Raw genomic sequence first — 14,616 nt, forward strand, 5'->3', positions numbered from 1 at the left:
TGCTGGGATTAAAGGCATGTGCCACCACCGCCCAGCTGAGGATTCTGCTCATAGTCATGACACAGTGACAGAGTTTCACCTTTCAACACGGCGATCCTTTGGAGGGAGGTGATGGAACCTCAGAGCTCAGGCAATGGAGTCTGCCCGTTCATGTCTAATCCTGGCTGCATCACTATGACCTATCCACTCATGAGTTTGCTTACTGAACTTTTGTTATCCAGGCACTGAGACATCAAACAGAACAGAACAGATTAAGTCCCTGTTCATGTTGAATTCAGTTTTCAATGGGTGGCAAGAAGACAGACGATTAACATACATATGAGGGGGTAGATATTCATGTGTCCGTATGCACGTGCGTGATAATGTGTGGTCAGGAGAACCAGAGAACCAGAGATGGGACAGAGAGCGTGAGTTTATGGTTAGCGCTTTCTAGAGAGTTGCCAGAGAAGAGCCGTGTGAGCAGAGACCTGAATGAAATACAAGGGTGGACAGATGAGAGCAGTGAGGTTATCACATATGAGGGCCCAAAGGGCACTGAGTGTACGGAGTGAAAGGATACTTGTTAAGAGGTGAGGTTAGATACAGCCGCTGGGTTGAAGCATTGAGCTTATATTAGATCTTGTTAGGGATTAAGGGTGTTAGATGGCCTGGACTTTTCAAAGTATATATGACTATATATGAGAATGTATACTTGACACATTTGACTTCTGGGAAGGATGCAGAGAGACCTTCCTCTGTTAGGTCTGATATAAAGGGGTCCATCTGGCCTGGCCAACATGTAGTGCTCCTGCCTGGGGAAGGTTGTTCACACCGAAGTTCAATGCTTAGGAACAGCGAGCAGGGGTGGTTATAAATTCCCTTTGATGCTGAGCTGTAAGGTCAGGACATGGATTCACGTCTAGCCACACTCCTCACCGCAGAGGCCAGGTAGGAGGCTGTGAATGTCTGCTTTGTTGTTCTCCAGCCAAAAATAGTGATCTGGGACAGGACATCTAATCTAGCCTGCATGCCGACTTGCCGATAATGGCTGAGATGATGATACTCGAAGATATCATCCTTAGGGTCAGATATTTATCATGGTGGCATATTGAGGGGTGTTCTGTGTGTCTGTGAGGAGCATTGTCTATTATATGCCTATCTTTTCTGTCTTAGTAACTCACCTCACGAAAGACAGTGACTTTAGAGGCCTTTCAGCAGTGGAAAAAGCAAGCCCTATCTTGCCCTGCATTCTCTCCTATAGCCAGTTTAGCATTACAGTGTAGAAGTAAGTGGCTTTGACATTGCGGTGGCAGCTGGCACAGCTGGCTTCTGCCCTGGGCTTTCTGCTTCAAAAATTTGCTCTGGGTACAGGCAAATAACCTTGTGTGGATATGGCTATTTCTGACTTGGAGGGTATATTCTGTTTGAGTACAGGTGACTGTGTGTGGATACAGCTATTTATGGCTTGGAGGGTATGCCCTGTGACTGCACACTGGTGCTCTGGCCCTCTAGCCCCAAGAGCAACGTCTTAAGGTAGAAGTGTCAGTTTAGCCTTCTTTTGCTTAAAGGGCCACGACACCATCTAGGAGAAAACTTAGCACCATAACACATCAGCAGTGTTTTTTTTTTTTTTTTTCATTCCTTCTCCCTTAGGTAACTCCTTCTCAAGGATAATTTTTTTTTCTGGCCTCTAATAACTGGGTGGGCTCAGTATGTTTCGTCAAAGGGTAGAGAATAAGAGAAAGTGTGTGATCCTTGGTCTCAAGAGTTCACAGTGTAGCTGGAAACAGATTTTTGTAAAATAAAATGTGTAAAGAAAGATTTTCACTGCATTTTACAGTGAATCATACTCAAGAAGAGTAAACCCTAGATATGCCAGAGGCCATTCACAAAGAGCTCCCTGTGCAGCAGGGAGCTGAGCTTATTTTACTAGTGGATGAGAGAGGGAGGGACAGTTCCTGTAGCAGAGGCCCAGCAGTGTAGAGTTCTGTGGTGAATTGCAAATGAATGTGTATGCTGGGAAGAAGAACCTAGAAGTAGAGATCCTGCAAGTGTGTGGCCCTCAGTCTGTGGACACCAGGAAGCCATCGTCACCTAGGGGCCTGCTGTGATTATAACTGACTCTCTTTACTATTAGCCTGGGTCAAGCTTTTCACTTGATCTTTGCCAAAAGGCCGAGAAGCGATGGGTCAAGCTTTTCAACCCCATGTGCGTTCTCAGATCGACTGTTCTGGATGACAGGGTGAGCAGCGAGCAAGAGTGGAAGGAGGGATCAGTAGCTTTGTTAGAGTCGGGTCTGGTGGATTTGTGAGGAATGAGGGATCAGTGTCGTTGTTAGAGTCGGGCATGGTGGATTTGTGAGGTTGGAGAGGAGGCAAAGTAGACAGAGGGCTGGATAGCATTGCCAGGACTGAACAGTGAGAAATGAATACTTTGCATGGATACTGCAGGATGGGAGTGTGAGAAATGAATACTTTGCATGGATACTGTAGGAAGCCACTTTGTCTGTGAGGTTGTGGGGAGATGAGAACATTCCTCATGGACCCCTAATTAAATAGTTCTCTGATATACTTTGGCTGAGCAGAGAGCTGACATGAGTTTGAAGTTTGAGTCCCATCATGTGTTGTTGCTATAATAGGGAGCCACGCCAGTCAATGACAGCTGAGTGTTTACTAACCCCGCTAGCAGGCAGCTTTCTCAACAGTAGGGAAAGGACGATTCTACCTCCTCTTTCTGTCCCCACATAGTACCATTTCTGTTTTCATATCACACATGCACATACACACACATACACATGCACATACACACATATACATGCACACATACACACATGCACACATACACATGCACACTTACACACATACACACACACATCTACATGTATGTGACACATGCACACATACACACATATACACATGCTCACACATGTACATACATGTACACATACACACATGCACACATGTGTACATATGCACACACATGTACACATGCACATACATGCACACACACACACACTCCCTTTATATTGAAATGTAGATTCCATATATGAGAGAAAATATAGCACTTGTCTTTCTGAGTCTGACTTATTTACTGAAGGAGAATTATAATGTTTAGAGGTAAGCTGGAGTACCTAGCCCAGTGGGTCTTTAATGAATGAGGATTCTATCTCAACAGTGAGAATTTATTTCCCTCTCCCTCCCTCCCTCCCTCCCTCCCTCCCTTCCTTCCTCCTTTTTAATAAACATAAAGTCATGTTTTTATGATTTTCATACATGTACATCACTGTGTTTTATTAATAGTCACCCTCTATCACCCTGGTTTTCTTCCCAACAAAGGCTTTCATGTTATATGTAAGTGACATGAATATATATTTGCATACAATGATGGCCAAGTGCTGCTCATTCTTTTCCTCTCATTTCTCTGTGTTCTTTCTCCTTTTGCATAGTCCATTTCTACTTTCATCTCTCTCTGTCTCTTGTCTCTGTCTCTCTGTCTCTGCCCCCCTCCACACACACACACACACACACACACACACACACACACACACACACACACACACAGATGCTTCCTCTATTGAAATATAGGTTCCATTTATGAATGAGGTATTTGCCTTTGTGAGTCTGGCTTATTTCACTTAACACACTGTCTTCAGTTGTATCCACTTTTCCTGCAAATGGTGCCAATGGCAGAACTTCATTCTTTTTCTAAAAAAAATTAGATTAAATTAATCTTTTTTTACTTATTCACTTTACATTCCTCTCACTTCCCCCTTCCAGTCCCCTCCTTCCACCCACAATCCTCCTCTGAGAGGCTCCACCCAGCGGCTGTTGCAGACCTTCATTCTATATTGTGCAGATATACCACTCTTTTATTTATCCATTTCTCTGTTGGTGGCCATTTTAGGCTGGCTTGGCATCTTGGCTAGTGTGACTAATACTGAATAAACATGGATGTGCATGTATGTTGACTTAGGTCCTTTCAAATGTATGTTGAGTGTCAGGGTCAGATCAGGTGGTGACCCTAGCTTAGTTTCTTGAGGCCCCTGTATTTTGATTTTCTTGTGTGTGCACTACTTTGTACGGTTAGTGGCGGTTTCTTTAAGCCACTCATGTGAATTTGCTGGCGCGCATGCTGTATGTCCTCTGTAGGGGGAGCTATAGTGTCAGGAATTAAAAGGTGGATCAGAGTCAGCTTGGCCTCAGGTGAAGTAAGGGGAAAGGAAGAAACCTTGATTTGTCTTCCTTAGTGCTATAGATATGTCATTTCCCAAAAGCTTTCTGTAGGGTTGGTGGCTTTTCTCGTTGCCATGACAACATACCTTTCAGAAGCATCTTAAGGGAGGGGTGGTTTTGGCTCGTGGTTTCAGGGTGCAGTCTACCATGGGAGGGATGGTGGCGGAGAGAGCAGCTCTTGCCTGGTGGCAGGTGTGTGAGGCAGCTGGTCACACTACATCCATGTTCAGGAAGCAGAGGGAGATGAGCTCTGCCTGTCTCCTGGCTTCTCTTCTCCTTTCCATTTTACTCAGTCTGGGCTGCTAGCTAAAGCTCGCTGGAAGCCTGTTCACCAACCCACCTAGGTGTATGTCTCCTGGGTGATTCTAAACTCTAATCCAGGTGACAATGGGTCTTAACCATTACACCATCTTAGTGCCATATTTTGGGGGAAAGTTCTAGATGTGTCTGGGGTGGTGGGTCTGACAGTACTCTCAGGCATCATTCCTAAGTAGCACACACATGCCCCTGGGCAGCCTTCCACAGCTAACACACACTTGTTTCTGTTGCAGGATCCGAAGTCTAATGTGATCCAACAGTGGTTTTCTCAGAAAGGCGATCTTGGAGTCGTTTCTAAAACTTTTCAGCTATCCTCTAATCCAATATATGGTGACTGGTCCATTCAGGTTCAAGTGAATGTGAGTATAAATGTATCTTTGGGGGAGAATGTAAAAATGGTTTAAATTGTTCATATGGTAAAGTTTCTCCTAAGCCATTCTATAGACAGAAATATATTACTATGAATATCTAGATAATTTGGTGACTTATTGTTAATTTGCTATATTTTACAACAGGGTTTCCATTACAGTCATTATCTTTTTCTATCATAGAGTGTTTGGAGGTTTAGACATTTTGGCATTTTGTTCTAAAGCTGGTTAAATATTTATTAATTGCGTGCATTGATGCTTTTAAGACTGAGCACTGAACACAAATTTATTCGTTTGGCACATTTGATGTTTCAGAATAAGGATTAAAATGTGATTGGACAAACCTGCTTTGATCTTGTTGTAAGAAACAGAGGCTTTAAAGAGTCACATTGACCCCTGTTCTTCTGGCCTTGTCCCTCAAGGTTCCCCTTGTATTCACTTCCCTCACACACAGGTCTGTGACCTGGCAGGGTAGGAGCAGTGCAGTGCCTCTGTTGTGTCTGCCTCAGCTTCCCTTGGGTGCACTACTTTCTCCTCGGTTAGTTGTTCTATTGCTTCGGTAAAGCAACATGGTCATGAGCACTTTGCAGAGGAAATGGCTTATGTCATTTCCACATCATAGTCTGTCACTGAAAGAAATCAGGACAGGAACTCAAACAGGGCGGGAACCTGGAGGCGGGAGCTGATGCAGAGGCCATGGAGGAGTGCTGCTTACTGGCTTGCTCTCGCCATAGCTTGCTCAGCCTGCTTCCTTACAGCACCCAGGACTACAAATTGCCAACCCTAGCCGACATCAATCGCCAACAGTGCCCTTGCTAGTGTTACACTTTATGAACTCCTTGTTCATCAGTGATGGGCTTTTGGTTGGCTTGATCTTGTGCAGACATCCCTCATGCATTTACATCCACCGTGAGTTCATGTGTGCAGCGACCCTGTCGTGGCCGTTACCTCTGGCTCTTAGAATCTTTCTACCCTCAGATGACACAATAGCCTTAAAGGCGAGAGGGTGTGATATAGATGCTAGTCACTTCATAATCTTTTAATTTCTGCATGTCGACAAGCCGTGGGCTTTTGTGTTAGTATCTATAAGAAGCTTCACTGACAAGGGTTGAGAGATGCATGAATCTATGGTTGAAAGATAAGAACTTAGTGGGCAATTTAATTCTATGTCTACTTAGTGAAAGAATAATACAGGTTCTCCTCTAGGGCCTGTGACCTAGCCAGCCATGGACCTTTTGCCTAGTTACTTGACATGAGTTCTGTCTTGTGGAGTGGGCCTTAAATCCAAGTAGAAAGTGGCTGGCTGATCAAATATCACTTGTGCACCTTGCCCCAGTGGGCGTGTCTTGCCAATTCCCTCACTATTGTAGACGCAGGGTCACAATTGAGTAAGAGTTGATTATTTTCTTCTCCTAGGAGTATATATAGAACCTCCCAGATAGCCAGTAGGCACTAACTTTCTAGATTGGTACCAGCTTGATTCCTCCATGTCCTGTAGTTTAAGTATGCAGTATCTTCTGTAATAGGGCCGTACCATCAAGTTCTGGAGTGTAACTAGGAACAAGGACAATAGCCTGTAATTTTGGGGGGTATGGGACCCCCACAGAACAACTTGAAAAGAACCCCATACTGTCCCTGGGCTTTTTATTTTCTAGTTTCTGAAATCTGGGAGAGGCATTTCCCTACCCTACCCTCCTCCCCCATTATAGGGTAACTTGATTTTAACTTCTTTTATATGATTATATGTATCGATTTTAGGAAACTTAAAGTAGTAGTTTCCTATATGTAGTAGGTTTCTATGTGGCCTTAAAAAAGTCTTGTGTTAGTTTTCTCCTCTCCCCATGGCTCAATACTCTCTTCTCTACAACACAGATATTCTTGACTCAAACATGACTTATGATAAGAAGATCTTTGCAAGCACATAGAATGTGGTTCTTATGCCATCTTAGAATTATATAGTTCCATTACTAAGACATTTACAAGGAAGCAACCCAGAAGAATAATTCAGTGTTTGAGTTATTTAAGATATTTAACTTCTTAGATCTTTTTAGTTGGTACTTTTGTTACGTATGTATGTATGTATGTATGTATGTATGTATGTATGTATGTATGTATGTTTTTCAAGACAGGGTTTCTCTAGGTAGCCCTGGCTGTCCTGGAATTCCATCTGTAGACCAGGCTGGCCTCGAACTCACAGGGATCTGCCTGTCTCTGCCTTCCAAGTGCTGGGATTATAGGCATGTACCACAACTGCCTGGCTTATTTACTTATTTTTAAGATAGGGTCTCAATATGTCTGCCCCTGTCTCCACGGTACTGGGATCACAGGCATATGCCACCACACATGGCTTGCCCTATTTGAAAGTAGCGTGATGGGTCAATATGTCTTCCACATCTCAATCTTGGGGTGCTTCTCAACAGGCTCCAGCGGAGGGGTCATACCTGGTATAATGGATAAGCTCATTTGTCTGGTCTTTATGATATTAGTCAAAATATTCACAGATGTGATTCATTATTGGCAAAAATTAATCCATCCATTTGCACTTCAAAATGATAAAGGGGTCCTCACCTTACAGAGGAAGATCACTCATTCACCTGCTGTGACTCAAATGAGCCTTGAGATTGCTCCGAATGAAATCAGCCTCAAAAGGACAGCTGCTGTGTGGTCTCGTGTAAATGCAATATTTAGGATATAGAAAATCAGTGAAATACAAAGTGGAATGGCAGAGACCAGGGGGTGGAGCGATGAGGAGTTGTTTGGACGGTGTAGTTTCTGTCCTGCAAGGTGAAGGTCCAGGGATTTGTTGCCAACAGTGTAGATGCACTTAGCACGACTGTCCAGTGCTCAGAGATGGCTAGATGGCAAACTCATGTCACTGTAATTAAAACAAGTGAAAAATTAATGTCACCTATTTATGAGATAGGGTGGCCATGGAGTGTGTAATATTTATATTACTTTATACTTTATGATACACAGGTGAGTAATATCTAATTTTTATGTAAACACCAGAAGGTGCTTTGCATGATGTGTCGGGTGAGATGTATGGGATAGCTCTTGCTTGAAGCAGCCTGATGGAGGAGTCCTGTGGGATACGGTGAGGGAACCGACTTAAAGGAAGGAGTCGGTGCTAGGGTCCTACTAGACGCTTACATTTGCTGACCGGCCAATGGCGCCTTTGCCGATGTTTATATACCTGCCAACTTGAGCCTTGGATAATTCAGCTGCTCTTACTGAATGTGTAACATGGTTTTAACGAATGTTGGAGGCAGTGTTGCAAATGAGGTTCATACAAGCAGTGAGTAATTCATAAGGATTAAAGTTAATGTCTGTTGGTACAATGACCAAACAAAACATCTAAACCTGAGGATAATAATATTAATTTGGAGAAGATACAGGATACCATGAGAAATGTTGGTTTTTAAGGGTCTCTCAGTGTGATCTCTCAGTATGATGACTGATACACCATTATGAGAAAATAAACACATTTATATTATGTCATGTAGAAAATATTTACGAAGGTTAGGGTCTACTCCCAGGAAAGCACAGGTGCAGTATTTATATATGTTCCCATTTGTTCTTCATAGGTAATTTTGTGATATGGGTACAACTATGTCCATTTTGCAACAGGATGACCACAGCATAGCAAGCTAACTTCTTAGGTATACTTCGGTAGAAAGGAGACCTCTTGCTTGACTTTTAGTTCAGTTCAGAACCAATGGCAGCTTTCTAGTCACTGTATTGCTTTAAGACTGAGGCCATCCATGCTACAGGAAAGAACAGCAATGATAATCTACAAATATATAATGAGTGTGTGTGTATTCCAGCCCCGGGAGCTGGCAACAGTGCTTGCATATAAGTTAACAGTTTTTAGATGTCTAAATGCTGCTTGCCCCTGGAAAACTTTTGAAGGTATCATTATCCTTCTGATAAAGACAAACACCAAGTGCTCATTGTTTGTGAAATGTCAATATGAAGCATACAACTAAGAAAACAACAACAACAACAAACCCAGAAAAAACAAAAAACAACAAAACCCCAAAACAGACCTCTTTAACAAAATCGGTGTCCACCAGGGGGCAGTGTAATCAAAGGCATGTTTGAGTGGTGAGCGGAGGCCTCACTTCTGGTTTTTGTCTTTGCTTGACTCCTGCTTTGCATTCAGGGCTTTATGTTTTATTACCTACTTTTGTTTTAGCAGTGAGTCATGACTATGGATGAGATATACTCATTGTTTGAATGCTCCATCATCATATATGCTAGGTTTTGTTTTGTTTTTTTTTTAGTCAGTAACCATTCTCAATATAAACTGGGAAAAATTATTTTTAGAAGAGGAATTAGAAATTTCATTCTATTTGTAGAAAAGAAAACCTATGGGATGCTTTAAGCACCACAGTGGGAAGACAGTGCATTAGACCTGGAGGCTTTATCAGGGGTCTGAGGTGTAGTGACGGTAGATAACCAGGCAGTGGCATCTTCAGTCACATGTTCCCTCAGGTCAGGAAAGGGATGCTTAGTGAAACACACTGTGCGCTCCCTGGAATTTATCCAATTCAACCATGTTCATTTATAGCAGTGGTTCTCAACCTGTGGGGCAAAATCCCCTGAGGATAGGGTGACTCTTTTCAGGGGTCTCATATCAGATATTCTGCATATTAGATATTTACATTACGGTTCATAACAGGAAAACTGCAGTTATGAACTAGCAACAGAAATAATTTTATGTTTGCAGGTCACCACAACATGAGGCGCTGTGGTATTAAAAGGCTGCAGCATTAGGGAGGCTGAGAACTACTGATTTACAGTGTAAGACAGTCAGTCACTCACTGACTCTTAGACGCTCTAGAATAATCGAGATTGTATTTGGTCATCATGTATTGCTTTCATTTTCAGGATTTTGAAGTAACAAGTGTGCGTGTGTGCTATGTGTGTGTGTATGTATGTGTGTGGTATGCATATGGATGCAAGTGTGGAGGCCAGAGCCTCTTTTTCTAAAAAATTTTAAAAAGATTTATGTATATGAGAACATTATCTCCCTCTTCAGACACACCAGAAGAGGGCATCGGATCCCATTACAGATGGTCATGAGCCACCATGTGGTTGCTGGGAATTGAACTCAGGACCTCTGGAAGAGCAAGTCAGTGCCCTTAGCCACTGAGCCATCTCTCCATCCAGCTCATCTTTTTCTATTTTTAAGTAAAATAGAAAAAGATTTAAATTTAAGTACTGAGTTTCATCTTAGTTTTATTTTTTAAGACAGACGCTATCCCTGAACCTAAAGCCCCCATTTCTGGGATCCGCCTGTCTGCCCTTCTCGGTTATAGATGCATTAGGCGCAGGCCTCCACACCCAGCCTGTATGTGGGGGAGAGCTGGGCTCCTGTTCTCAGGCTTGTGCAGCTGCTAGCATCTTACAGGGGATGTATTTCTCCAGCCCAAGTGCCTTTGACTGTGGAACATTTCTAGGTCTTCATTCCCATTCCTGTGCCTCTCACATGCAGTACAGGGTAGCTGTGGGTCTCAGCGAATTTTCTATCCATTCATAGATGGGCCAGTTTTCCACCACTGTTACGTAACAGAAGTTACAAAGCAACAGATGGCTTTGATCTGTCTCCTCATCTTATGGATGAAGGGATGTGACCGGTGAGGATCGCACTGTTCTAACAAGGTTGGTGCTCCCAGACGTCAGAAGAGGGGTTGGAAGATGGTGTGCTGGAATGAGGATGTTGAGAGCTGAACTTGAACGAGAAGAGCATCTCGCGCTATCACCCACTGAGCCATCTTCCAACCCCTCATTTAAAAAAGAAATTAAAACCATGTTTTATGTGTATGGTTGTTTTGCCTGCATGCATGCCATTGTACCACATATATACTCTTGGAGGCCAGAAGAGGGCATTGGAGCCCCTGAAACTGGAGTTACAGATGGTTGGGAGCTGCCACGTGGGTTCTGGGACTTTAACCCAGCTCTTCTGGAAGGACAGCTGGTGCTCTTAATCACTAAGCCATCTCTCCAGCACTATTAGTCTTTTTTTTTTTTTTTTTTTGAAAGATTTCATTTAGTTTATTAGGCTTTATGGAAAGATCCAGTAGAAAAAGGGACCTAAGTTGAAGATGTAGCAGAAGTCAGAGGTTAGGGATGCTGTAAATCTTGTGAGGGAACAGAAAAGAGATGCTAGGTATAGGAAAGTCTGTACTGTTAGACATCAAGAATGGAAGAACATAAAGCCGGGCTTAGTGGCGCATGCCTTTAATCCCAGCACTTGGGAGGCAGAGGCAGGCTGATTTCTGAGTTCAAGGCCAGCCTAGTCTACAAAGTGAGTTCCAGGACAGCCAGGGCTATACGGAGAAACCCTGTCTCGGAAAAAAAAAAAGAATGGAAGAACATAAATCATTAAAAGGAGAGACTGAGTCAAATGATAAACACAACTTTTGATTTTACCTCCTCTCCCATGGGCATTGCTGTCTCTGTCTACTCAGTCTTCCACAAAGAAAAGCAACCGTCTGATCTCCCCAGGCATTCCAGTTTTGGCTTGAAGGTTCCTGCTTTCTTGTGCATTTTGCACAGTTTGCTCTTAGGTTCTTTTCATAATTCACTTTAGGCAAGTGCACTTGTAGGCACGGCCTCCACTTCCATCCCCATGCCAACGACTCGGTTGTCACTGAGAGGACCCAGGCCTCCGAGCCCCAGACCTGGACCATCCTTGTGATCTTCTCTCACCGCATCTGGATCTTTTCCAGCATTTTCCACTTCACTGAACTATTTCACCCTCCTGGCAGCTGTGCTAGCTGGTAACCTTGGCATTATCCTTGACATCTTACGCTCACTTACCACCCAAGTCCAGCCTCCATGAGCTCCTGTGGCATTGACTCTTATGGACATGTCAGATGGACCCATTTCTTTTTCGTTTCTTCTCTACATCCCTTGTTAATGTTGCCATCACAGTTTCAAGAGTCTATTAGTCATCCTCTGTAAATTTCCTTGTTTCTAACTGGCAACCCATTCTCTACACAGCAGTAAATGTAATCTAAACAGTAGCTGGATCTGTTATCCTTCAGCTTAAAGCCTTCTAAACACTTCTCATTGCTCACAGAATAAAATTCATGTTTCACCATTGTTTACCCAAGGCCTTGTTTGATCTCATTCTGCTTCTTCACCTCATCTCCAGTCTTCGTCTCTGCAGATCTGACCCACACTGCTTGTTATAGTTGGTAACGACACGTAAATACAGTTGATAAGCGGCTTTGCACTAGATCATACTCTCATTCTACTTCCATCAAGTGCCCGACATTCATTTTCTGCTGTAGTAGATGAAAGAATGGTCAAAGAAATGGATGGATGAACGGGTCTTTCATGCTTCCACTTGGAGATTCTGATTCAGTAGCTCCTGCTGGGAAATGGACATCTCTCATTTGTTAAGCCCATTGTAGATGACTCTGCATGATCTAGGTTGGCATTCCTAGAGAAAGACATCATAACTACAGATCAGAGTACAGATGTCTGGGCTCTAAACACAGCAAGGAAAGGGCAATATAAATGTTAATAAATATTTTCAGTCACTTGGCAAACCCTTTTATTAACTGTCATTCTTCCAAGTAAGTCAGAATAAACACGGTGACACTTTTTATATGATGATGTTTCCATTGTGATATTTTGTTTATTTAGATGCTTTTTAAAAAAAAACCAATTTTATGGTGAAAATAAAGGAGGAAAAAGATTGCCTAATAGTTTATAGACAAGATTCAACCTTACAATAAGGAGTTGAGGTGGCTTTTATGTAACAGAGTGACCTGGGTTGGGAGTCATGAGGACCTTAGAGGCCCTAGATTTCATGTATCTAATGTAGAGAGTAGTGGACCAGGAATCACAACGCTCCAGGTTCCCAGGCCTCATGCACAAATGCAGAGAGCACTGGACTGGAAATTGCAGAGATGAGCCTTAGTGATTAAGCTGAGGGACCATGGGAGCAACTGACCTGGGGATGCGAGTCAACCAGTTTACTCATTTGTAGACGAATTCATTCAATAGATACCAACAGCATGCTGAATTAGCTACTGTGCTATAAGGACTTCACAGTTCCATAAAGAAGATGGAGCAAAGCAAATGATTATGCTAAACAGGGTGCAGGATATTGTGGGAGAGAAGAGGTATTCCGAACGGCATGGGGAAGGCTATTGGGAAGAGGCTCCACCCAGATACACCAGTCCAGGATGTTTGGGAGGACATAATGAAAGACATGTTCAGCAAGGGGATTTGAGCCTGAGTCTCTCTGTTGAGATCTGGACTAGAGATAACAATTTAGGAATCTTCAGTATAGAAACAACAATAAAGATCCTTAGGACTCGTCTACCATTAAAGAACTTCATATGTTGTTTTTCATGTACTAATTAATGTTTGCTGTGTATGAACTTTAATTCAACAGAGATTATCTCATTCCATATGCTTTTAAAAATTTAAACCTTTAAAAGATTATCTATCTATCTATCTATCTATCTATCTATCTATCTATCTATCTAATCTATTATATAAAATGTCCTGCCAGCATGTAGGCATGTGTATCATGTGCATGTCTGGTGCCCTTGGAGGTCAGAAGAGAACATTGGATTCCTTAGAACTGGAGTTAGAGATGATGTGAGCCACCATGTTGGTGCTGGGAATTGAATCCAGGTCCTCTGGAAGAACAACAACGGCTCTAAACCCTGAGCCATCTCCCCTCCCCCTTATGCTTATTTGTGTTGATCTCTGTATTTACTACTGAGGTCAAACTATTTCAAAGACAAGAATTCTTTATCAGCAAGTCAGGTAAATGTAGGTAAATTACCTCATCTGAATCCTACTCATAGTGGATTCCCTTGTAGCAAGCCACCATTCAGCTGATCTGTGTGCCAGATTGCAACAAAACAAAAGACTCTTCATATGGTTGGACATGTTGGCTGAGAGCATCAGAATCTCTGATAAGACAGAGAGCAAAGAAGCATAGAACATTCCTGGAGTCTGGCTTCGTCTGTGCCTTACAGTGTCCAAACTTGTGATGTATATACTTTTTGTTGTTGTTTTGAGACACAGTTTCTCTGTGTAGTTTTCTCTGTCGTCAGGTTGTCCTTGAACTGAGGGATTCACCTGCCTCTTCCTCCCAAGTGCTGGGATTAAAGGTGTGTACTACCATGCCTGGCTCATTTCTACTTTTTAAAACAGGGTAGCACTCTGCTGTCTGAGCCTGTAGTAACTTCTTTTTTAACACTAGGTAGGACTCTGAGCAGATGTGTATCAATTCTACTGTGATCTTAGAGTCATATAATATAGGACCTTGGTGGTGGTAGTGGTGGCAATTTTTGAAGACTGCAGTTATCTCTAGTTATACATCACTCCCTAAGTAACCCATAATAAACTCATTTTATCCACCACAATGGTATTGCTTGAGGCACTTTTTGGGAGGCTGGTGCTGGTTCAATTTAGGTGCAGATTTTAATTTTATATCTTCCTGGAAAATCAGACTACAGTTACCTTCTTGATTTGGTTTTTGAAGATAACCAACTTTAGTGAATCAGATACATGCAGCTTATAATATTCCCATATATGACATGCAAACAATTGAAGTAGAGAGTAGGGATCATTGATAAGGAAATTCTTAAGGCTCATTTAAGTAACACATTTATTTACAATGTTCTTTAAAACATCTTAAAGTGTGTGTATGTGGTGTACATGTGCCCAGAGAAACCAGAAGA

The 14,616-nt window shown here is 42.6% G+C and overlaps 1 protein-coding gene across 2 annotated transcripts in view; it reads left to right on the forward strand.

The window, feature by feature from the left end:
* Window positions 1-14,616, forward strand: part of Cd109 (CD109 molecule) — a 103,865-nt gene that overhangs the window by 21,650 nt on the left and 67,599 nt on the right. For both annotated transcript variants that reach the window (XM_021172854.2, XM_029482122.1), the window contains exon 5: window positions 4,763-4,888. In XM_021172854.2, coding sequence (XP_021028513.1) covers window positions 4,763-4,888 — 126 coding nt within the window. The remainder of the gene's footprint in view (window positions 1-4,762; window positions 4,889-14,616) is intronic.

Source organism: Mus caroli, chromosome 9 (genome assembly GCF_900094665.2).
Source record: "Mus caroli chromosome 9, CAROLI_EIJ_v1.1, whole genome shotgun sequence".
NCBI lineage: Eukaryota > Metazoa > Chordata > Mammalia > Rodentia > Muridae > Mus > Mus caroli.